Consider the following 26,417-nt stretch of genomic DNA (forward strand, 5'->3'; position numbering starts at 1 on the left):
GGGGGTAAATAAATCAGCACTTTTTGTGTCCTAAATCCGGCAAAATTCTTATTTAATCTCCTCCTCATTAAAATAGTGTAAGGTTCGATGTTACTGGTAGTAAAGTCTTTTATGTAAACCTCAGATGCCTCCTGAGCAGTATGAAATTTAGCACCAGCACTGTAATTGGTGTCCTCGTGGCCTCACCTTGGTGAGAGCTGTGTAACATATAACTATCAGGGAGGAACGGCTGCTACAGCCTCTAACTTTCTGCTTGTGATCTCTGTAGTGTATTAATGATTATGATGGCTACAGTTTCAGCCTCCGCATCAGTTTGCAGGGTTACGGTCGGTGCTATGGAAACATCTGTATAGTGTACAGTGTATACTGTTTGCACTGCCTGTATGTCTTTAATGTCTCCTAGACTTGTATTCATTTGACTGTCATTTTATATTTATACATGGAGTCAGCGCTAAGGCCATAGTTTACAGAGTATATGATTTATTTGAATATTAACACTTCTGTCTACAATCAAACCCCCCCCCCCATGCTTTTCTAGGAGCAAGACAGCTTAGTGACCTGACAGGCAAAGTGTGAAGATGCAGCAAACAGCGACTAAAATAAGAGGTGCTCGGGGGGCGTATTCAGTGTGATTCACAAGTTGACCCCAGTGTCTTATGTGTGAAATGTATGCACGTTTGGTGTTGTGTGTGTGAAATGTATGCATGTTTGGTTGTGTGTGTGTGTGAAATGTATGCACGTTTGGTGTTGTGTGTGTGAAATGTATGCACGGTTGGTGTTGTGTGTGTGAAATGTATGCACGGTTGGTGTTGTGTGTGTGAAATGTATGCACGGTTGGTGTTGTGTGTGTGAAATGTATGCACGGTTGGTGTTGTGTGTGTGAAATGTATGCACGGTTGGTGTTGTGTGTGTGAAATGTATGCATGGTTGGTGTTGTGTGTGTGAAATGTATGCACGGTTGGTGTTGTGTGTGTGAAATGTATGCACGGTTGGTGTTGTGTGTGTGAAATGTATGCACGGTTGGTGTTGTGTGTGTGAAATGTATGCACGCTTGGTGTTGTGTGTGTGAAATGTATGCACGCTTGGTGTTGTGTGTGTGAAATGTATGCACGCTGTGTGTGTGAAATGTATGCACGCTGTGTGTGTGAAATGTATGCACGCTGTGTGTGTGAAATGTATGCACGCTGTGTGTGTGAAATGTATGCACGCTGTGTGTGTGAAATGTATGCACGGTGTGTGTGTGAAATGTATGCACGGTTGGTGTTGTGTGTGTGAAATGTATGCACGCTTGGTGTTGTGTGTGTGAAATGTATGCACGCTTGGTGTTGTGTGTGTGAAATGTATGCACGCTGTGTGTGTGAAATGTATGCACGCTGTGTGTGTGAAATGTATGCACGCTGTGTGTGTGAAATGTATGCACGCTGTGTGTGTGAAATGTATGCACGCTGTGTGTGTGAAATGTATGCACGCTGTGTGTGTGAAATGTATGCACGCTGTGTGTGTGAAATGTATGCACGCTGTGTGTGTGAAATGTATGCACGCTGTGTGTGTGAAATGTATGCACGCTGTGTGTGTGAAATGTATGCACGCTGTGTGTGTGAAATGTATGCACGCTGTGTGTGTGAAATGTATGCACGCTGTGTGTGTGAAATGTATGCACGCTGTGTGTGTGAAATGTATGCACGCTGTGTGTGTGAAATGTATGCACGGTTGGTGTCTTAGGTGTGAAATGTATGCACGGTTGAAACATTTACATTACCAAAACATGAATTATGATGCTTTGCTCGCTGTCATCTACAACACTGACTGCACAGTATAGTAAGAATTTTGTGCTGTGAAATAGGAGTGTAAACTTTGGGCTATTGACACTACCTTAATTAGGGATGCAGAGTATGGAATGGAGGCTTTAATGGTGTTTATGTGCCTGGCCGCCCATGTTTAGCTGGTTCCTGCTACTCTCTGGAAGCAGCAGTGAGCCCAGTGCAAGCTTTGTATCGGGGAACATCCCAGCAGTGAATTACTCTGGCTGTTTAGGTTTTGGGAATTGCAATTACAGTAACCAATTACTTTGCTGGGAAATGAGCATTTTCTCTCATGAATATATTGCAATAGTTCTCGAATTGTCCTTTAATTAACACATTTAAATTCTGTTTCTTTTATAGAAAAGCCGACTACAGCCGGAGAGCCCATGGAAGGACATAAAAATGCAGGGGACAAGAAAGGTGAGTATTACGGCAATACAAGCGCCACCTGAATGACTACAAAATGACTAAAGTTACTATAGAGGTCCGAAATAAAGTCATTCAATAGAGTAACTAAAGGTCCAAGTGCTTTATATATTTGTTCTGACGATCGACTCTGATGTCTCTCTCCCATACACAGAGAAATTGGCGGATCAGATAATGCAGAATCCCCAGGTTCTGGCTGCTCTTCAGGAAAGACTGGACACGGTTTCTCAGACGCCATCAAGCTACATTGAAACGTAAGTCGGCAAATAACGTCACAAACTATTTCCAATACCTTGAATTGGCTGCATGCGGACGTTTTACGTGAGTCCTCACCGTGATCTTGCTCAGAAGAGCCGATTTATACATCGGTCAGCATTTTAAAACTGAAGTTTTCTCCTGATTTCTGTGATCATTCACAGGAGCCATAAGTAGATACATTGCACGGTCTCTTGTCATCGGTGTAATCTACATATCTCGCTTTTTGTTTTATGCTTCTGTTGAAGTACTATCTCCTCACATAGCTGCGGCCCTATTCAGTCAGTACCTGCACTAGGCTAAAGCTGTGCCCTCTCTGCACCAGCCGACAGGGACAGGGTAGCCGATAACCTGGCAGCGTGTGGCCAGGTTGTCGTGCAGCGTGTGGCCAGGTTGTCGTGCAGCGTGTGGCCAGGTTGTCGTGCAGCGTGTGGCCAGGTTGTCGTGCAGCGTGTGGCCAGCTTAATACAGCGCTGCCTGGACTTGTTCCTCTCCCTGGTTTCCCACACCAAGAGCAGTAACATTCTGGTGCAGGGTGACAGCTTCTGAATTGCGAGGGCCCCTGGCATTGGGATCCCGGAGTCCTTTTAGTTTTGAGTGAGGGCAGAATTTAGTATAAAAATATTTGTGTATGGAATTAAGGGAGCTACTTACCTCTGGGACTCCGGTGGTCGGTGAGCCGGCGCAGGGACTCCCCGCGGTCAAGATATTGACCGCATCCCGAATTAAGGATGATGGCAATTATTATATGATACATTTATTTTTATTTGTAATATTTTTAATACATATTTGTAACATACAGAGGACTAAATAGAATACTGCTGTTTCTGAGTACTTTGTAAAAATGTCATTGCTCTCGGTAATCTCTGCATGCTATTACAAATGTCTCCTATATCTTTGCTGCGTACACAGCGAACCTTGCCACACATGGCGCGAAGCGTGGGCCAGCGAGCGGATACGCGCACTGCTTTTGCACCCGTGCCGCATATATAAATGCATGATGCGATCGCAGTGCGCTTCATAGGCGTAGCGCATGCTGCTGCGGGTAATCGCATGGCGTGATGCGTGCGCACGTTTGTAGCGCGATCGGCAAAGATGTAGCAGGACATCTCCGTATCTTGCTTATTTTAGGTTCCATAATGCATTGCTCTGCTCTCTTAGTTTACGCTGCTGACGTCTTCCGCAATGCAGTACCTGAGATTACTGACATGCATGCCAACATAAGTGACCAGTACCCTGGCAGGCTTAAGGTGCGCACACACTAAGCGACATAACAGACAATATATCGTTCCGATGCGGATCGGAAAGATCTATCTGCCACATCACTCAGTGTTTACGGGTGATTGAGCGCTCCTTTGTGGTGGTAGTCGTCGCATCTTTGGGCATGCACGGCGGGTCAGACATTCCGGCAGCCGATGCCATACCTCTGGCTGCGGCGGTGGAACAATATATCGGGCAGTCGTAGACCAGATCGTGCAGTGTGTACAGACCGCCCGATATATTGTACTGTTGCATCTGCCGTTGCTGGGTACACATCGTCTAGTGTGTACCCAGCATTAGACTGCTAGCTTATCTGCAGCTGCCAGGGAACTAAAAATCGCAGAATGATGACATACCCGTATTACGTAATCCACATGTACACTGTATACCAGGGTCCGGCAACCCGTTGGATTACCATTTGCCCGTTGGATTACAATTTGCAAAACGATGGCTTTCAGAGCAGGCTGGGTCTTGTAGTTCCATTACTAGAGCAGCACATTTTCAATCAATGAATTTTCTTGTTTTAGTTGGTAACGTCTGCTTTACCACGGCCACAGGGAAGACAAAACTCCCTGATGATGAAATCCCTTTAGAACGGTCTTTATTAGGCCTGGTAACATCACAAATCTGTTTCTTTGTGTTACAGTCTACCAAAAGCAGTAAAACGAAGAATCAATGCCCTGAAACAGCTGCAGGAGAAGTGTGCGCACATAGAGGCCAAGTTCTATGATGAAGTGCATGAGCTGGAGCGGAAGTACGCCGCCCTGTACGAGCCCCTGTTTGATAAGGTATACACTGCACATATTATTATCACCACATCTCCCTGCCCACTGTCCAGCTCAGCCATGTCTGACATTCACTGCGCTGGGCCAAGCAGCCGGATCACTTCTGCCCTGACTGGGGCCTGTTGGTAAATTACTGCATACAAGACACTTTTTTTTTTATTTTTAGCATTTGTGGCCAATTGACTAGCGGCAAATACCGAGGTTGATGATGGATCCATCTTTATGCTGCTTAGTAAAGAACCTTTATAGGGTGAGCTCCTCTGTAGCTATCAGAATCCCATGTCCGGGACGCCACAATTTCAGCAATGCCTCACAGCGATTCAGTCTCCTGGTGCGGGTGACTCCTGTATGATGTGCAGTGCATTAGTGCCTGCCTTAGCACCATTCATTACAGAGTATGCTGATTATTGGATCCCCACTATTCTGATGAGGGGGGAGATTCCTCTAAAAATGAAAGGATGTGTACACCTGCCTCCTATACACTTTTTATGGGCTTTGCAAACAATGAATATTGTAACCTGACTTAATTTCATGCTGGGGGGGCTCTTGGATACTAGTCAGGCACAGTCTCCGTCATGTCGGGGCTTCTGGAAATTAGTCGGACACCTCCTGGTATAATGCCTCCTGGATATTAGTCAGACACTGCCTTTGCCATGTCAGGCAACCTGGATAGTGGTAAGGCACGGCCTCGGTCATGTCCAGCCTCCTGGATATTATTCAGACACTGCCTCTGCCATGTCAGGCAACCTGGATAGTGGTATGGCACGGCCTCGGTCATGTCCAGCCTCCTGGATATTAGTCAGACACTGCCTCTGCCATATCAGGCAACCTGGATAGTGGTAAGGCACGGCCTCGGTCATGTCCAGCCTCCTGGATATTAGTCAGACACTGCCTCTGCCATGTCAGGCAACCTGGATAGTGGTAAGGCACGGCCTCGGTCATGTCCAGCCTCCTGAATATTAGTCAGACACTGCCTCTGCCATGTCAGGCAACCTGGATAGTGGTAAGGCACGGCCTCGGTCACGTCCAGCCTCCTGGATATTAGTCGGGCGCCGTCTCAGTGATGTGACAAGTTCCTTTTAGAGTAGTAGGTTATATACACATATATATATATATTTGTGGACAGATCTATAAAGTAGAACAGACAATGGAGACTTGGATGATCCTGCCACATCGCTCAGTGTGTACGGGTGATTGCACGCTCCCTTGTGTCGTTTGTTGCATTTTCTGATCCGCTGGACATGTATAAACAGACACTAATGCCTGGGTGTTATGGATGCAGCCACCACTAGGGCACCGAAGGTGCATTGACACGGATGGGAGGATAAATGTGGCCATCAGGGATGCTGACAATGTGACTGCTTTATTTGCAGAGAAAAGTCATTGTTACAGGAGAGGTGGAGCCGTCAGACGCAGAGAGCGAGTGGCATAACGCTGGCGAAGATGAAGACAAAGAGAAGCTATCGGTAAGTAAAGCGACCTATTTATCGCGCAGCATGGCCCAGTTGGCATCGATGCCCGCTGCCTCCTGACAGAGGAGGGAGAGCCGGGCTACACAGGCACAGAGTGGCCTAGAGCCTTCATAGTTCTACATATTGTACAAATCCGTAACTTCTAGTTCATCTACGTCCCATCCAGCACTGTGACCACACCATGGTCCGTTATCATTGTATTCTTTCCCCAAGCAGTCTTAGGGCCTGATTCAGAGCCGGACGCAATTAGCGCTCGCTCGTCCAGAAAATAGGGGTGGCTATTCAAATGAACCGTTCGCTCTTTGCGGTCTGTTCACGCCTCTAGGTCTGAACGAGTGAACAAAACTTGCGGTCGTTTTTTGGATAAATATACGCCCCCTGGCCGCTCGCATCCTACGTCATGTCCGCTATTTATTAGATTAATCGAGTACATCGACCAGGGTATGAACTGCTCGCTATTCTTGTGGTTGGTTTTTGCTACCACAATCTTGTGAGCAGTTCTGGCTATAAAATAACCCAGTGACGTGGACAATGACGCTGCTGTATTAATTATGCACACCCTTAAAACGCCCGTTTTGACCTTTAAGCATGCCTGCGATCGGATCTCCACTCCCCGTTTTCAAACACCTTCCCCTGTTACCACCCACATACGCCTCTTTCTGTCACTCAAATTTTCAGGCATTCGCTATTTTGTGAGCACATGAATTTCGACCGCACTGACTGGTTTTGGCATGCGTATAACGATCCGTACGCATGCGCAGTTGGCCAAACATCGCTCGGAGCGAACGAGCGGCCGCTTACGAGCGGCTCTGAATCAGGCCCTTATTCTCTACCACTGCCAGCAAAGGACTTTTGAGAATTTAATTAAAAGGCCTCTGCCCATTTAGCGTTCATTGTATTGGCTGTGCCTGTGTGCGCTGAGTCGCTGTGCCTGTACGATAGCCTTGCGGAGCAGTCCAGTATTCTTTGGTGAAATCGGTGTTAGACTGTAGGTAACCTCTTTGCCGCGTGGCCGTAATATGTCTGCCTATTGTTTTGCCATATGTGGAACATTTTTGTGGTGGCGAGGAAAAGCTGCAGGGATAATACATGTAGCTTCTATGTTGGTGTAACGGTGAACATGTGCGTTTCTGCAGACTATTTCATGCTTATAAAATTGGTGACGTTTATTTTTTCAAACCAATGTTAATAAAACTCCAATGTTTTAATTAAACATAATGATTACACCGCTTTTATTGGACGCTACTTGTGGCTTATTCCCATATCTAGTACCTGCGTAAAGGACCATATAACTAATGTATGCTATTCTTTACCTGTAGGAGGATGTGAAAAACAAAATGACCATATCTGACACACCGAGTACAGAAGATCCCAAGGGAATCCCGGACTTTTGGCTGACGATATTTAGAAATGTAGACATGATTAATATCTCTTTACAGGTGAGTGGTTCATTTTATGACCTCATTAGAGGAGATGGGAGTACTCTCAGCAGCTTCGCCAGGGAGAGACATAAAGTAACAATAGTATCTGTTACTTATTGTGCCTGGCACAGACCAAGAGTATGCTAGTTATACAATACTTTTATGTTGGTATAAGTGTTGGTTGTGTATGATTGCTGTTTATCATATTTGTCTATGAGCCCCGTGATGGTATGCCCACCTGTTGGCGCTATGGCACTCAGACTGCTGTAACGTGAGAAGTTTGACCCTTCGTATGCCATTGTATGTACCCGAGTAGTGTGGGTCAGACTGGCTCATAGATTTCCTGGACTAGCTCCTCCGTTTCGATCCCGTACAATTAGGCAGCATGAGACCTACAAATGAAGCCCATTGTCCGTGGGTTGCTGGATCTGAAATATGTATCTTTAATAATTCTGCTTTTCCCTTATAGTTGTTATACAGAGAGTGCTTCTTTTGCAGGAATACGACGAGCCAATATTAAAGCACTTGCTGGATGTAAAGGTGAAGTTCTCTGGCCCCGGGCAGCCAATGGTGAGCAGTTGAGTGGGGACAATGTTATTGCCTCTGTTACTTGTTGCGTAGTAAGTTTACCTGTGATCACAGTGGTTTCTGCCCATACACTCTGCGGCTGTAACGGCTTATTAGAACATTTTAGGCCTAAGTTACCGGGAGTCGCTGTGAGCCTTTAAGGCCTCTCCCAAATAATATCCAACGTATGACATGCAAGTTGGGCCGATGGTACCCGCCACATGATTGTCCGCCTGGCTACTGAGCTATATCGGCCAGGCATGGCCGGCTTTGTTAAGGGTTTTGTTTAATTATCCTAATTCTGTTAGTAAACCAAATTTACTGTCTTTCAGTCTTTTACATTAGAGTTCCTCTTTGAGCCCAACGAGTATTTCACAAATGAAATACTGACAAAAACCTACAAGATGAAGTCGGAGCCGGATTCCACCGACCCGTTCTCATTCGAAGGCCCAGAGATTGTGGATTGTGACGGGTAAGAGCTCTACAAACAACCTGTTGGCTACATAGAATGTTCCTTGTATCTGGCTGGCTGTACAGTCCGATAAGATGAATTATACAACCCGGACATCCTCTACATGTGCACCAACGTTACAATAACTTCTGTGTGTCGCCCCCCCCACCCCCCACCCCCCCCAACTAAAGGCAAACAGCACGACTTGGGTGTTATCCCCATCAGCCAATCAGGCAGCATCTCCTCTTATGTATTGGCGTATTGTACATTTCTGGTGCAGGGGTTATAGCTAGTCTCGCTTGGAGGTGGATTTGGAACGATCTTACTTATGGTTGACTGAATGACTGCATGTTTTATATCCAGATTTAGAGAAACTCTTTTATTGCAGATGTACAGTAATATTTAAAGATCTCAAAAAAAAATAAATCCTCTTAATCTATGCCAAGTTGTGTGTGTGTGTTATAGTGCTGGCAGATAGGCGATGCACACTTTCTCGCTGTGCCCCCTGGAGTGCCAGTTGCAGTAAAGGTTATTGATGCTTTGTCTCCAGGATATGGGGCAGAATTGTTCCTCTGTAAGTAATATAGCGAGATGAATGGAGAAGCTTTTATCATTCGTGGGTATAGCTTGCCCCTCCACCTTTTATATGGGGAGGGATTACTATTTACATGCCAGTCCTGGCTGAAACCCTAATTTCCAGGAGAGGGTTTGGAGCAAGAAGAAGGATGTAGCAAAAGGGGCGCGATCTGGTTTTTGGAGCTCTTCTTCCTGATCAGCAGTCTGATTGCTTTGGTCCCGTGACTTTGTCCCCAGAGCTACATTACAGCAAATGTTCTACTGTTTCCATTTATTTAGTAGCATACTGGGTGAGAGGCTTTCTGGCACCTGTACAGGAATACACTCTGCAGTCTGGGAACTGTCATGAGATCATTGTACGCTTGGCTCATGGCTGTGATGAGGAGCTGCTTTCTGTTATCGGTCTCCTCTGAATTAAGGGCGAGCTTCTGCTTTGGTAGTAATTTGAAGCTACAGGCGGCATACTCCTATACAGTCTGTTTGGGTTGAGTGCAGATTTGGTTATACATGTGTGTGGCAGAATCGGTAATGTTGGGCCTTCCAGTGCTCAGGTGGCTGGATCTGTGAGGGCACCATTAGGGCGGTTGCACCATGATTGTATAGACTGTCGGGGAAGGTATCTGACCTAATTTACCATCGTCTGATATAGCCCATTAGATGTTGGTCTGGATCAGCGGTGGTTCATACATGCTGTGATGTGAGACCAAGGAGGTTTAGTTACTAAGCATCTGGGCATAAACACGATGGGAAGTGCTGGGTTTTAGAATCAAAGTTTAAAAGGGCAATGATTTTACCAGCATAACATGGAAAGTAAAATCATTGCCCTTTGAAATTTTGGACATAAACCCGAGGTTTGTGCCAGGTTTTGCAACCTGATGCTTAGTAAATAAACCCACAAGTGTAATTGGCAGTCAGCCGCCAGTGTATTAAATAGGCACCTATTTAATGTCCATTTCCTAGAAGGGCAAGCTACCCCATGGCTTTGCCCCACCAATACAGGCCTCAGGGGTCAGTTTACAAATTATTTTCCAGAGCCAGTAACTGGTAAATGTTCCCGTTTCATCCCTTGGGGCTGATTCTGAGCTGCTTGGACCTCTGAGCACAGACGCAAACGGCGAGTATTTGCATGTAGTGTACGTGCAGAGGGGGCTCTTTTTCTACACTTTGAATGTGCCCCTTTCCGTGTGAACCTACTGTACATAGAAAAGTTTATTTTAATTACGCTTTACTCCAATACATAGACCAGGGGTTTTCAACCACGGTCCTCAAGGCACACTAACAGTCCAGGTTTTAAGGATAGCAGTACATGAGCACAGGTGTCTTAATTAGCACCTCCGTTATTTTGATTTAACCATCTGTGGATGTTGCTAAAACCAGGACTGTTAGTGTGCCTTGAGGACCGAGGTTGGGAAACGCTGACATAGACCGTATTTCATATCCGTCTCCCTCCTCCAGGTGCACTATTGATTGGAAGAAGGGAAAAAATGTTACAGTGAAAATGATAAAAAAGAAGCAGAAGCACAAGGGCCGAGGAACTGTACGTACTATAACGAAGCAAGTCCCCAACGAGTCCTTCTTTAACTTTTTCACTCCCATCAAAGGTGAGACGTGATGCTTCATTATATCGCCGTCCGTTACCGGTTTCCTGTAATGGCCAATGTGCAATCCTGCTGTCTGTTGCTTGGTGGTATTGGCCACTAAAAGTAATGGTCTTCTGACTGTGTGATCCATGGCAATGTCTTCTCAATGGCACTGGATGCGCCCGGCCACAAAATTAAAGGTGCACAAAACCACTAAATTGGCCTGACGAATGTTGCGTGCCTGGAAAACCAGTCTGCAGAAAACCACTGTCCGCCTAATGTGTCCTGTCATGGCCACCGTAACATTCCCACCCCACGTGATTTAATGTCTCTTCTACCCGGATTTGTCTAGTCTAGATTGTCACGCCAAGTTTGACCAGCATCAAACAATAACTATTTGTTTACTAGTATTGTTCTACTGCACCTGCGTCTGGCTCCAGATGTATCATTTATTTCATTGTCTTGGTGTCAGTGTTCTGTTTTGTATAAGGGAGAATATATGACTGAGTTCTATTTAATTCTAATTTACTCTAAGAAGATGGTCTTTTTATTTTGGCTATCCTGCACAGACTATATTATGGTGTATGTATGTATGTATTAGGGGTGTGCACCGGACACTTTTCGTGTTTTGTGTTTTGGTTTTGGATCTGGATCTTTCTTCGTGTTTTGGATCTGGATTGGTTTTGCCAAAACCACCCTTCCGTGTTTTGGGTTCTGGGTTTTGTGTTTTGGATCTGGATTTTTTCTTAAAAAATAAAAAAAACCCGCTAAAATCACATAAATGGGCCTTTTTTTGTTCCTACGCTATTAATAACCCCAATAACATTAATTTCCACTCATTTCCACTCTATTCTGAACACCTCACACCTCACAATATTGTTTTTAGGCCAAAAGGTTGTACCGAGGAAGCTGGATGACTATGCTAAGCGACACAAGGGGGCGGCACAAACACGTGGCCCATCTAGGAGTGGCACTGCAGTGGCAGACAGGAAGCCAATCAGCGTTATGGTGCCCATTTGCATGTAGCACGAACCCGGGAGATCCGTGCTACATGCATCTGTGTGATTGGCACAGAGCAATGACAGGTCCGTGAGACCCGTCTGTGCTGCTGTGGTAAAAAAAAAAAAAAAAACCTGTGTAAAAAAAGAAAAAAATGGCGTGCACCCCCCCAAAAAAGAGCAACCAGCCCCGGGCATTAGTAACCCAGTGCTGGGTGTGCTTAAATACAGGGGACAAACGACGTAGGGGTCCCCTGTACTTAAGCACAACCAGCACCGGGCTAGTCAGAACCAGCGCTGGTTGCCAAAATACGGGGGACAAACGACGTAGGGGTCCCCTGTATTCTGCGCAACCAGCTCTGGGCTCTGATCCGGTCCTGGTTCTGGAAATATAGGGGACAAAAAATGAGTAGGGTTCCCCTGTATGTTCCAGAACCAGCACTGGACTTTTTCTAGCGGGGGGCTGATGCCACAGCCAGGGGAGCCCTTTCACCGGGCCCCCCAGCCGCAGCATCAACCCTGACCGCTAGTCAGCCCAGGCCGGGGATCCCTGGAGAGCTGGGGACCCCCCCAATAAAGGGGTCACCCTCTCCAGGGCACCCCAGGCCCAGGCTGATAGCCCGGGGCTATCCCCGCCACCCCTGGTGGCGGTGGGTGGCGGGTTGATTGTGTGGTGTGGTGTAAATAAAGAATATCAAACATTGTCTTTACAAGTAGAACTGCAAGTCCCAGCTAGCCTGCCCCGCATGCTGGTACTTGGAGAACCACAAGTACCAGCATGCAGGGCATTAAGGGCCCACTAGTACCTGTAGTTCACCTGTAAAAAAAATGTTTAAAAAAACACAGGACACACACACCGTGACAGTATAAGTTTATTAAACATACATACACACACACACATGTACACATACTCACCTATGTAACCCTGTAGCATCGGTCCACTTGTCCGGTAAAGTATCCATAGGGGACCTGTGAAAAAAAACATACTCACCATCTCCTATGCGAGGTTTTGTCCTCTTCGTTCCAAAGTAGGCATCCCCGGACTTGGCAAAAAAAAAAAAACGAAAACGCGATCCACGAACTTAGTACCGTTCTATAGAACGGTACTTCCCGAATGAGAGCTTAGCGGCGGGGTATCACCATGGAAACCCCGCTGCTAAGCGTTCATTGGCTGAGAGAGGTCATCTCCCGTCTCTCAGCCAATGAACGGCTCCCTCCATTGTAGTCAATGGTGGGAACCGCAGGGTAAACTTTAATAACCTTGCGGCTCCCAGCATTGACTACAATGGAGGGAGCCGTTCATTGGCTGAGAGAGACGGGAGATGGCCTCTCTCAGCCAATGAACGCTTAGCAGCGGGGTTTCCATGGTGATACCCCGCCGCTAAGCTCTCATTCGGGAAGTACCGTTCTATAGAACGGTACTAAGTTCGTGGATCGCGTTTTCGTTTTTTTTTTTTGCCAAGTCCGGGGATGCCTACTTTGGAACGAAGAGGACAGAACCTCGCATAGGAGATGGTGAGTATGTTTTTTTTCACAGGTCCCCTATGGATACTTTACCGGACAAGTGGACCGATGCTACAGGGTTACATAGGTGAGTATGTGTACATGTGTGTGTGTGTGTGTGTGTATGTATGTTTAATAAACTTATACTGTCACGGTGTGTGTGTCCTGTGTTTTTTTAAACATTTTTTTTACAGGTGAACTACAGGTACTAGTGGGCCCTTAATGCCCTGCATGCTGGTACTTGTGGTTCTCCAAGTACCAGCATGCGGGGCAGGCTTGCTGGGACTTGCAGTTCTACTTGTAAAGACAATGTTTGATATTCTTTATTTACACCACACCACACAATCAACCCGCCACCCACCGCCACCAGGGGTGGCGGGGATAGCCCCGGGCTATCAGCCTGGGCCTGGGGTGCCCTGGAGAGGGTGACCCCTTTATTGGGGGGGTCCCCAGCTCTCCAGGGATCCCCGGCCTGGGCTGACTAGCGGTCAGGGCTGATGCTGCGGCTGGGGGGCCCGGTGAAAGGGCTCCCCTGGCTGTGGCATCAGCCCCCCGCTAGAAAAAGTCCAGTGCTGGTTCTGGAACATACAGGGGAACCCTACTCATTTTTTTCCCCTGTATTTCCAGAACCAGGACCGGATCAGAGCCCAGAGCTGGTTGCGCAGAATACGGGGGACCCCTACGTCGTTTGTCCCCCGTATTTTGGCAACCAGCTCTGGTTCTGACTAGCCCGGTGCTGGTTGTGTTTAAGTACAGGGGACCCCTATGTCGTTTGTCCCCTGTATTTAAGCACACCCAGCACTGGGTCACTAATGCCCGGGGCTGGTTGCTCTTTTTTTGGGGGGGAGGACGCCATTTTTTTCTCTTTTTACACAGGTTTTTTTTTTTTTATTTACCACAGCAGCACAGACGGGTCTCACGGACCCGTTAGTGCTCTGTGTCAATGACACAGATGCAAGTAGCACGGATCTCCTGGTCCGTGTGTGCATCTGTGTCATTGAAATACACAGCAGCACAGACGGGTCTCACTGACCCATCTGTGCTCTGTGTCACTGTCAATCACACAGATGCATGTAGCACGGATCTCACGAGTCCGTGCTACATGCAAATGAGCACCATAATGCTGATTGGCTGAGAGCCGTGACAGACGGCTCTGTCAGCCAATCAGCACTTTGCCCATTAAAGGCAAAGGCATTTTTTTTTAAATGGCCGCTCGAGGCAAAACCTCGAGATCCGACAGCAGATCTCGAGGTTTTGCCTCGGGAGAGGGATCCGGGGCAGACAGGGAGATCCGAGCTTGGGCTCGGATCGCCCCGGATCCCCGAAGTTCGGGTGGGTTCGGTTCTCAGGGAACCGAACCCGCTCATCCCTAGTATGTATGTATGTATGTATGTATGTATGTATGTATGTATGTTCTCATTCCTTTATTTCACCTTTTTTTTTTTTTCTTTTTTGCCCCCTTCCCTGTAGTTACCGGAGAGGAATTGGTGAGTAATCTGTGGGGAGGTGGTTTCCATGCATAACATTCACCCATAGCATTTTCTCTACATTATACAATTACTTTATTAATACCCTGCACAGATGTGTCCACATTCATCTATCCTCCATGCGCTACACATAACACGGGAGCTCTGTGTGACTCGCTAGCTCAGAGCGTATTTTCATGCGACTTTTTACCTTCAAATGCGTCTTAATCGCACAGCGATGCGAATAGATGGCACAGATGATATGCAGCATGCCTATGTTCTTTTTTCCCCAATAAATTTTCATTGAAAGTTTCAGAGAAATCACATTGGATACAGAAAGAAGGGATAAAAACATAAAAAAAAGGGTAGAAATGGATGTACAAAATATGAGGCAAAATACTACAATGAATTACTTCTCACATAGAAAAATATAGGCTGACACAGCATATAACTGAATTTACACCGAAATACAATAAATTAGTCCTCCGAAGAAAGGGAATGCAGAAGAGTGATCCTGTCCTGTAAGGAGGAGCAGCCCTGCTCGTCCCTATGCTCATTCCACCTGAACCACTTCATATGAGGAGACGAAGCAGATGCGGAATATTTACTATATGCTGTCTCGAAACCGCTCGGCTTGTGGACTTTATTCTCAATAGCAGACAAGCTAGGTACCGAGGAGATTCTCCAAAGCTGTGCGATAGCCGCCTTTAGCAGCAATCAGGATATGCCCCATTATATATCCATCATCCAGCGTCATGAAACCAGGCAATCGAAGTATCCGCCTGTATATTCACCCCCGTGACTTAACTGATTAAAACAAAAATTTCAGACCACACAGTTTGCAGGAGAGGACACGTCCAAAAAAAAACATGAAAAATACTTCCCAAGCATCCGCAATTCCTCCCAAGATAATTTGGAGACAGAGGGACATATTTTATGCTGTTTTTCATGGGTAAAATAAACTCTGTGAATCAACTTTATAAACATTTGCGAGAGATTTAATACGTCGAGACATCTTAAAACACATACGGAAAAGGACTTCCTCAGTCCTCCACGTCACGCGTCACAGAAAGATCCTCCTCCCATTTCCTCTGACAAACCAATTTACTAGACTTGCCTTCCTTTACTTGTGAATCATACCACCATGTAATGCCACCTTTATGGTTTGTAGCCTGAAACCGCTCTATAATATATGCAGGCAGAGGCGGATATGATGAGGAAGGAAAGAAACTTAGGATCCAGTGACGCACCTGTAACTACATATAATAATCCTTCCTGGGGATATTATACTTACACTGGAGATCAGAAAAGGAAACCACTCTCCGTGTCAGACACAACTACCAAGTCCCCAGGGACCAGGAGTCAAACGTCTATTTGTAACATTCCAAGTGAAAAAAAATAGGGGACTGGTTAGACCAAGACATGGGTAGAATATCGATTTTACCAATAGACTATAAAGTGAAATTATCAGCTAAAATGAAGTTGATTCTAGAGTATGAATTATGTATGCGTGGGGAAAAAAGAATCTCTTTCGTTTGGGTGTTTAACTCTCCACACACCATAAATTTCGTATTCTGCCAGGAGTTAGTGAAAGCCTCCAGCAAGCTCAATAGGTTGTTGTATCCGAGGAGGGGCAACTCGAGACCTGTCAACCAAAGGGTCGAGAACCATATTGAAATCACCCCAAGGGCGTTTCTAGAGAGGAGGGGGGGGGGCCCGTGTGCAGTTTCAGACGCTGGCCCCTTCCTCTCTGTCTGGCGGCCAGCAGCGCACTGAGCTGTGCGCGCCCGGCACCGGAGTTCTAGACTCATGGCACTAGAGTGCGCCCAGAGTCTATAGAGGATGCGCTGATCACCGGGAAAATGGCCGCGGCAGCTATTTTCCCTGTACTGCGCATGCGCAAATGACGGGAAAATGGTCACGGCGGCCATTTTCCAGTTGTTTTTACAGCGCCCGACCCCCGTGCTGACGTGGGACTACGGAGAGGTAAATAATTCTATGGGTGCAGGGTTTATGGTGCGGGCCCCCCTGGGCACAGGGGCCCGTGTTCCCCCACACAGCCCCCTTACTGTGTTTCTGGAGAACTGAACGGAATTTCCTACAAAAGGACGACTGTCTGCTGTTGGGAGCATAAAGCAAAACGAATTCTGCTTTTTACACCTAAATTCTGTGTCTGACTCGAGATTTGGAACACTGTTACAAAACAGGTCAGACCCAGGACAGACCTTTTCTACTGCGGCGCCGATCTGGATTATTCCCGGATTGGCGCCGTTCACACTGGTGCAGTGGAACACATCTCCCGGCGCTTGTAGTTGACATAATCTCCAAGCGCAGAGAAATCCGGAAGTCCCCATGCTGTAATCAGGAGCCGGGTCAAATGATCGGGGGTACATGTTTACACTGCAGGGATTCATGGGTCATTTCCCGTGTAAAACCCTGCAAGTTACCTGGGTCGGATTGCCGGGTCACTCGATCCGGGAATCCATCACTGGCCCCTTTTACACCAAGGAGCTACCCGGGTTAACCCTGCAATAACCCGGGGTTTAGCTCTGGTGTAAAAGTGGTATAAGGTTGCAACCACCCCATCCAAACGGCCCACTAAAATTCGGTTCCTACCACTGGTATCTGTCGTTTTGAACTTTTAGCGCAGCACTCGCTGTCTAGAAATAAGGATGGCTACTCCAGCTGTTTTAGCGGGACCACTAGCGATATAGCAATGGGGACATTTATCATCGGTGAAGGCAGGGGAAGCAGACTTCGGACAATGCGTTTCTTGTACTGCAATAATGTGGGCCTTTAATTTATGAAAATAATTCAAAGCAAGTCTCCTTATGAGGGATATTGAGACCCTTAGCATTTAGGGATACTATATTTACCATTTTATAATATAGAGAACGTGCATTTGCTTACCCATCATATGCTGCACAGAAAATACAATACACAGAGAATTGTAGCAATATACATATGACACCCATACAACTAAAAACAGAGAGGGGAAAAAGCAACAAAACCTACAGAAGAAAACTGAAATTACCTCACTTGAAGCCAAAAGGGGCTGACCAACCATGGCAGCACAGCAGGGGGGCCGCAGAAAGGAGTACGGTCTCCCGCCACCATATGCATAACGTGCAAAAAAACCCTATATACAAAATAGTAAAATAGTAACAGACAAAACTGTAATACCAGATATAGATTATCCGACCGTGGACCCGTCCTGCTGATTCCACGATCAGGCAAAGATCTCTGAGAAGTCCCAATTACAATCCACTCTGTGAGGATCTTTTCACCCTCCTCCAGAGTGGCGATCGATGCCATGGAGCCATTGCGTGATATCCCTAGCTTCGTAGGAAAAGCCCAGCGGTATAAGATGCTAGCTTTCCTTAATGCAGAAGTAGTAATAATAATTGTATTTATATAGCGCTTTTCTCCCATTTGACTCATTCACTTTACAGACATCAGAAAACATATTGCAGGGTTGGTGCACACGTTTTTGAAATAACTTCCATGGGTTATATATTCCACCCAGAAAGGTGCCAAATGAGGCAGCCGTCTGGGGCGCACTACGTAGGATAACCCTGGGAGGAATAGGTTACACCTAGAATACATGACACAAAATGGGTGGTTGCAGCATCCTGATGCTAGGAGTAGGGTCTCAACATAATAGTCAGGTCCATGTATTTTTCATCCCATCCACGAGTGTACCAGGAGAGGCAGCCATGGTGGGCGTACTACGAAGGTTACACTGTGGGAGATAAACCATATAAGGACCCAAGGAATATATGGGAAAAGTGACACGTGTGGCAGTATGATATACCCTTTGTGACTAGATCCATGTGAAGTACATCCTGCCCATGGAGGATGCACTTCAGTGGATGTCTAGCACACCAGTATATCATACAGTGGATGTCTAGCACACCAGTATAGCATACAGTGGATGTCTAGCACACCAGTATAGCATACAGTGGAGGTATAGCACACCAGTATAGCATACAGTGGAGGTATAGCACACCGGTATCGCATACAGTGGAGGTATAGCACACCGGTATAGCATACACTGGGGGTATAGCACACCGGTATATCATACAGTGGGGGTATAGCATACAGTGGGGGTATAGCATACAGTGGATGCGTAGCACACCGGTATAGCATACAGTGGATGCGTAGCACACCGGTATAGCATACAGTGGATGCGTAGCACACCGGTATAGCATACAGAGGATGCGTAGCACACCGGTATAGCATACAGTGGATGCGTAGCACACCGGTATAGCATACAGTGGGGGCGTAGCACACCGGTATAGCATACAGTGGATGCGTAGCACACCGGTATAGCATACAGTGGATGCGTAGCACACCGGTATAGCATACAGTGGATGCGTAGCACACCGGTATAGCATACAGTGGATGCGTAGCACACCGGTATAGCATACAGTGGATGCGTAGCACACCGGTATAGCATACAGTGGATGCGTAGCACACCGGTATAGCATACAGTGGATGCGTAGCACACCGGTATAGCATACAGTGGATGCGTAGCACACCGGTATAGCATACAGTGGATGCGTAGCACACCGGTATAGCATACAGTGGATGCGTAGCACTCCGGTATAGCATACAGTGGATGCGTAGCACTCCGGTATAGCATACAGTGGATGCGTAGCACTCCGGTATAGCATACAGTGGATGCGTAGCACTCCGGTATAGCATACAGTGGATGCGTAGCACTCCGGTATAGCATACAGTGGATGCGTAGCACTCCGGTATAGCATACAGTGGGGGCGTAGCACTCCGGTATAGCATACAGTGGGGGCGTAGCACTCCGGTATAGCATACAGTGGGGGCGTAGCACTCCGGTATAGCATACAGTGGATGCGTAGCACACCGGTATAGCATACAGTGGGGGCGTAGCACACCGGTATATCATACAGTGGGGGCGTAGCACACCGGTATAGCATACAGTGGGGGCGTAGCACACCGGTATAGCATACAGTGGGGGCGTAGCACAACGGTATAGCATACAGTGGGGGCGTAGCACACCGGTATAGCATACAGTGGGGGCGTAGCACACCGGTATAGCATACTCTGGGTGGAAGTACATTGTACAGAATAGGGATTAGTAAATACAGCAAACAGTGCTGCAGTTCGGGCATGAGATTTTACGGATGACTGAAACATGTGAAATATGAAATGCACTGAGTGAATAGATCCACGTGTTTGTTCATCCTGCCTAATAATGAACCATCCGAGGCTGCTATCTGGGGCGCACTGTGTAGGTTACATCTGGCAGGGGGTGCAAGTAGCGGAAGTATAACGTCCAGGTGGAGAAAAAATTAAAAAAGAATAAATGGTGACCGCATTTTAAGTTAAAACCATGTTAAACTTAATCAGAAATTAAAAAAATGATTGTTATCTGCAAAAAAGCCGCAGCGTCTCCTTCACACGAGTGTGTGGGTTTGCCACATCCAGAGTTCGATTTGGCTGCAGCATGAGACAGCCCCGAACCCAGTCTCAGGGGGGTGTAAATGAAGGTGGAGGGGGGGGGCAGCATGCCTGTGTGTTCGTGAATTTGTTTACATTTTGGTTAGAAAGTAGGCAATAGTCCAAATCCAGTTCAAAGTGATAGACTGATGGAAGCGACGGACTGATGGAAGCGACGGACTGATGGAAGCGACAGACTGATGGAAGCGACGGAAGCGATAGAAGTGATAGACTGAAGAGAGCGTCTTTTAGCTAATGTAGCCTGAGAGCGATCACCAAACAGCTGAAGATGACCCAATATCTCCGCATTTTCCTCGTTTGGACGAGCAGCTTTCAGAAGCGCCTCCTTTTTATATGGTAATAGTGTAACCGCATTAACACATCCCTAGGTACGCCCTCCGGTGCCCTTTTTGGCTTTGTGGAGTCTGTGTAGACGGTCGATAAGAATGTCCGAAGACTGTGCTGTAGGCAGGAGTTTCCTAAAAAGTGGTAACTGCAAAGTCATTGTGCTACTGTTTGAAATATTCTCAGGCACGCCTCGTAATTTGAGGTTGTTTCGACGAGATCTATGTTCCAAATCGTTGATTTTATCCTTAAGAGCTGCCACTTCATTCTGCAGGGTATCATGCATAGTTATTAGATCATTGCGTGAGCTCTCACAACCTCACCCACCTTCGTCCCGAGGTGATCAGTCCGACCCCCAAGGTCATCAAGAGATTGCTGACAAGCCTGGAGAGCAGTGCCGATCTCAGATGCAACATCTACCTTAAATTGAGACGGAAGAGCTTCTATAGTACCCACCGCCAAAGCTTCACCATCATTAACGAGCAGCTGTGACGGTTCAGCCGGTGGAGATGAAGTAGTAGCCGTAGTATTATGAGATGTAATAGTACCCGGCTCGGCAGCTGAAACAACAGTACCCCCAGACCTGACGGGCTGCGGTGATGGTTTGAAGAAAGCGACCTTGGATATGGGTTTAGTTACTTTCGGACGTTCAGGAGCCATGATACACAATGCACTAACTGGTTAAGCTGGAGCAACAGAAGTAGAATACTATTAATCGCACACGGGCTCCAATTTCCAATTGTGAATTAGGCCATTGGTTAGGTAGATGGAGACCTATATAGAGGGATCGGCTACATGTCACAGGGCAGGAAACGGCACCAATTGTGGAAGGGAAACAAAATAACACACCTTGGTAATGGTGCAGTCACTGGTGATAGAGACCATTCTATGAGACCTACAATAAAGATTTAAGCAGCAGAGGTGTAAATTAAGTGACCTCCCTTTGCCGGACTTGATGTTGATGTATTATCAGGCAGGCGATAGTAATCCTTCCGGGGGATATCTCTAAAGATGGCCACAGCACTGTAGTGAGGCAGACACACGGACGGACCTCCACCGCTCTCCGCATGTTCCCTCCAGGCTACAGCGGCTCAGCACTTGCTCCCCGAACTGCATACAGATAGGGGTAGCCCCCCAGAGTCACACCAGCTGGTCCAATTCCACTCACGTGAATCCCGGCGATTCCTGACATGGACCCACATCCAAATCTAAGCAGCGGCTTTGTCACTGCGCTAGGCCCCTGCCGCGAACACCGGACACTTGTCACCGCGCTGGCTGGGAAGAACCCGACCGGTACAGGGAAGCCTCCCCACCAGGTATGTCCACAGGGCAAACGCTGGACTCGCCCAAAACTGTAATTACAGCAGGTAGTTACCGGAGCTCACCCGCGGCACCTTTGCTGCTCCGGACCTCCAAGCCACGCCCCCAGCATGCCTATATTCTGTGTGTGACTGCGGCTGTCTCCATGCGCAATGCTACGTTACAGTGGAACAGCCGCTGACACTGTAATGTAGCACTTTGCAGTCAGATACACCCGCAGTCGCACACAGAACATAGACATGCTGCATATCATTTTAATCAGCAGAAGCTACCTTGTACAATTAAGACGCATTTGAAGGTAAAAAGTTGCACAAAAAGACGCTATGCAATATTGAGTCATGCAACGGCATGGTGCGTCTAAGGGCTGTTCAACGCGCAAGGAGGCTAGATGTAGGAGGACACATCTGTATATTTGTATGACTCCAGAGTAGTCGCTCCTACAATTAAGGAAGTAAATCGAACGTATAGCGATAGAGCCAGATCATTCATAGAAACGGTGAGCCTGCCTTTGCTTTAGAGCTTACAATCTAAACTGGATATGGGGAAGGACACGGAGCCCAAGTGTTTGATTTTACAGCAAGGACCACACACAAACTTATCCAATAAATGTTCCGTAGCGTAAAAATAAGATTAATATCGCTGTTTATAGTGACACGTTTTGCAGAGTTGCTAGATGTCTTTCAGGATTGACATTTCCAACCCTACGGAGTATGTTTACCATGCAAATGCTGCCTAATTTATCCAGCAGTGCAATTTAATTTATCTGGTAATAGTGGGAAGAGGTTGAAACATAGGAGAGAGAGAATGTAGTAATTGTATAATGTTCCTATATGGCTGCAGCAGCATAATCCAGGTTTGTCCCCATTTGCAGGATGAAGAGACCGAGAACTCTCTAGCAGCCGATTTTGAGCTTGGTCACTTTTTCCGGGAAAGAATAGTTCCGCGAGCGGTTCTGTATTTCACCGGGGAAGCCGTTGAGGATGAGGACAGCGTACGTAAACATTCATGCTGTATCTTTCTCAGTGAGACTTGTAGTTTCAACCGTTTGTATTTTACTATTCTGATTTTATTCATTTATTGTATGTAATAACTTAAATTCCCTTAATGGGAAAATACTGAAGTCTGTTGGTTTATTTGATGCCCGTAGAACAGAGGTTGGCAGGCTGTGGCGCCGTGGTATGATTGCCAGTGCTAAGGAAATATTTCGTCATCGGCCGGCAGGACTCGCCAAGTCTTGCCGTGTTACCCGCTGTCCTAGCCGGCTGTACAGTATTGTGCTTTGAGACTTTGTATTGATTGTGATGTTTTTCTTGCAGTTTGAAGAGGGCGAGGAAGGAGAAGAGGAGGTATGTATGTTTGTTTCTTATGCAGGGTCCATAGGGATCCACAGGGATACCTTGGGGTTTAGGTGGAGATTAGGAGGAGACACCAGACACCCACAACTAAAAGTGTAGATTTGGGTTGAATTATAGTTAGTGAACAATTTCTTTGATTTATCATCGTCTGTCCTGGCTGGATCTGCGATGCCTGTGACACCCGGGTAGGAGTTATCCCTCTCCTGCTCGGGATAGGGTTTCTTTTTAAACTACTTTGGACTTTAAAAAAGTCCATTTCCCAGAGGGATTTGCCAGACCAGCCAGACAGGAGGAATGCTGGAGGATTGGTAAGTGACCGTTTCTTCTGTTGCTTAATCTTACTCTTTAAATGTAGTAATTTCCTGATTGGTAACCAAGAAAATGTGTGTGCGGTGCTTGAGCCCTAGATTCCAAGAGCATTTTACTCTTTCTTATGCTGGGCATACACGGCAAGATAAAATGTCTGTCAGACCGACAGACATTTTATCTGGCCGGCTGCCAGCCGCAGATGTCCGCGGCATACACTGTGAGAGAAATCGCAGTGTATAGCCCGACATCCGCGCTCCCCCCCGGGGGAGGAGACATTTCCCTGTTCCTTCCGTAGGAAGGAACACAGGAAATGTCTATCTGTCGGCTGCGCTGGGCATACACTAACCCTCGGTCGCCCCCCCCCCCCCCCTTCCACGCTACAATTATCGCGGCGATCCGTCGATATCGGGCGGATCGTCCCGATAATTGCAGCGTGTATGGCCAGCATAAGTGTGTGTGTGTGCGTGTGTATCCTCTGCACATCACAAGGTTTATTGGCACTTGTGATGGGTACAATGTGCCAATATCTGAGGGGTTTATAAGGGGTCTATACACCACTCTCTGTACTGAAGGGTTTTGGTCATGGTCACTGTGAGATGCTGCATGTAGTCCCCTCAGGTCTCGTATGAAGGGAGGGGATAAATAAGTCTTGCTATTGGGGTTCACCTTTTGGGATTTGAGCTTGGTAGAGGGGAGGACAAAATACTTTTTAAAACTCTAATCCCTGCGTTACCACGTTAGTCATTTTAGTAAGTTATATTACAGTCCTTAGTGTCTTATCTATGGCTACAACTGTATCCGCTTACTGGTCTATATAAGCGTGTAGATAGGACGATTTCATGTCACTAACCGACCACGCGGAGGCTGATGTCATGGCTGTTCTGGTTTGTAGGAGATGGAAGGTGAAGAGGAGTGTGAGGAAGACGATGATGATCCACATCCTGTAAAAGTAAGTCCCGCTGTACTACGCTGGGATGTTATACGCTTCTATCAGGGAATCCTTTCATCCAAATGTATCGTGCAGCATTGTGTAATAGACTTTGCTTACATTAAGGGCCTTTTTAGTGCAGCACCCAGCGTAAAATATAGATAGGCCTTCAACACCTGATCGCTAATTAACGTTTAACGTCGCATCTTTAGAACGGTAAAATGACGGCTAGAACGTGACTTTAGGAAATAACGCAAAAAACTGTCATTTGTGAGAGTAAAGTCCGTTGCCCCTAGTAGTTTCCATGTGTACATTTTGCTTCCCTTATATTGCACAATATCACCGTGTACTTGTAAATTACTAGGTGATGGGGTCCTGGACTACAGAGCGTATATGCCGGTAGCACTGGCTGCAGAGCGCCGTATGTACGGAACGGAGTGCAGCGCTGCTTATAAGTATATAGGTTACATTACATGAATGGATTCGTCTCAAGAATAAAACATTAAACCTGTAATCTAATATGAATTATAAACCGTGTATGATCCTGTTCCATGAACACACTTATTATACTGACTAATGATACTGGGATCACAGGATTAACATATGCAAAAAATACAACAAAAAACCTATTAATATAAATGTAATAAATTTCGTGCGTTCTGATCCTCACTTTATAAAGTCATATTGTATACCCAATGGTGCCGAATGGGCTGTTCTGGACTTCAGCGGCTGCGTATCTCTGAGGAAGTCGTCCTATCCCTACCAGATCCGATTAGTATAAAATCGGACAGACGGTAACCACCGCTGCCCACGTATGCACTTATGCCCCGGCCACGCTAATATTACCTGTGTCGTTTTAGACCTGACCAGAGTGCTAAATACTCGGACACATGTACGTCCAAATGGCGGAGCTCCAGGCGTCTGCAGTAGGGACCGTTGCGGTTTATTATGGGGAATATAAATTATAATAGAAGATGTTTGGTAAAACATGGCATCTCTTCTGTGGTCATGTACGTTACCTTAACAGAGCAGTAGAATATGTTTTGTCCTCTGTTTCCAAGGTATAACTTTATTATTAAAGCTGAAAGGGATCTGTACTGTAACATTGTTTTTCCTTGTTCCAAATGTGTGTGTCATGTGACCTGATGGGTGCATGGTGGTAGCTGCGTCCATCTACTATACACTGTGGGGGCAGCTGGACCAAGGAGAACGGGTTGTCCGTCCTATAGGACCTAATGACCTCACTGAGCTGATAGGTCCCCCCAGTGTCTGCCTCCATGCTGTATAGACATTGATGGAGTGCGTTACACTGATCTATAATCCCTAAGCTTTAGATGTTGCTGATTCTGTGCTTTCCTCCATTCTAACCTGCTGTGACAAATGCAAGACGGCATGCCACCCCTACTGCATAGGCTGCTGGATGATTGCTAGGCCAGACTGAAGGAGCAATACAGTGTCCATAGCTGGGGCAGTGATGGGTCTCCGGAGGCCGCTCTCAAGAGAAGTGATTTTTATCTCCGCTGCTACATTGCAGGAAACTTCCATGTCTGGTGGCACCGAACGTCCACCGAATTGCTGCAGGGAAAAGTAGATCACAAGATGCACAATAGTATATACAGTATATTTTGCAGACTTATTCCAGTACTACAAATGATCCGATGGTGGAACCTTTATATACAGTAACACATGTTGTAATAACTGTGTAATGTAAACATTTAAGTGTTGTTATAACTGGCTGTAGATTTCCAGCTCTGATATAAATCACGTGTTTGATATCGCAGGTTTTCACTCCATGTTCACTCCGATTGATCTTTTCCATTTTTTTTTTCCCCCCGCTTAGGTGTAATTTTTTTTCTTGTTTGTCATTCATACAATCCTAGGTAAGGCAGAATTCCATTCCTAACATACTCACCCCCTACCCCCCAACCTGTCACTGTATTTCTTTACCCACAGCCTATGTCTCCTCATCCTGTCTGTCGGGCTCTAGTGGAATATATCTTCTCTTCTGTCCCAGCTGTTTCCAAAACACTTCTATTTAGCACCACGTGGCTACTTTTTGGGGCAGTTCCACTTTTTTTTTGTACAGTTACCACAATGACGTAAGCAAGAGTTATACAGAA

At 46.5% G+C, this 26,417-nt stretch overlaps 1 protein-coding gene across 2 annotated transcripts in view; it reads left to right on the forward strand.

Annotated features, from left to right (window-relative positions):
* Window positions 1-26,417, forward strand: part of NAP1L4 (nucleosome assembly protein 1 like 4) — a 46,895-nt gene that overhangs the window by 15,948 nt on the left and 4,530 nt on the right. The window contains exons 2-14 of one of the 2 annotated variants that reach the window (XM_088451808.1): window positions 2,163-2,222; window positions 2,383-2,482; window positions 4,390-4,531; window positions 5,902-5,994; window positions 7,320-7,439; window positions 7,920-7,991; window positions 8,321-8,460; window positions 10,471-10,616; window positions 14,567-14,583; window positions 22,577-22,696; window positions 23,022-23,051; window positions 24,262-24,318; window positions 26,138-26,177. In XM_088451808.1, the coding sequence (XP_088307934.1) occupies window positions 2,189-2,222; window positions 2,383-2,482; window positions 4,390-4,531; window positions 5,902-5,994; window positions 7,320-7,439; window positions 7,920-7,991; window positions 8,321-8,460; window positions 10,471-10,616; window positions 14,567-14,583; window positions 22,577-22,696; window positions 23,022-23,051; window positions 24,262-24,318; window positions 26,138-26,143 (1,077 nt within the window). In that variant the 5' untranslated portion in view covers window positions 2,163-2,188 and the 3' untranslated portion in view covers window positions 26,144-26,177. Of the gene's footprint in view, window positions 1-2,162; window positions 2,223-2,382; window positions 2,483-4,389; window positions 4,532-5,901; window positions 5,995-7,319; window positions 7,440-7,919; window positions 7,992-8,320; window positions 8,461-10,470; window positions 10,617-14,566; window positions 14,584-22,576; window positions 22,697-23,021; window positions 23,052-24,261; window positions 24,319-26,137; window positions 26,178-26,417 lie in introns of those variants that run through there. The other variant, XM_088451807.1, reaches the window with a different exon arrangement.

Source organism: Taudactylus pleione, unplaced genomic scaffold (assembly GCF_031769625.1).
Source record: "Taudactylus pleione unplaced genomic scaffold, aTauple2 ptg000027l, whole genome shotgun sequence".
NCBI lineage: Eukaryota > Metazoa > Chordata > Amphibia > Anura > Myobatrachidae > Taudactylus > Taudactylus pleione.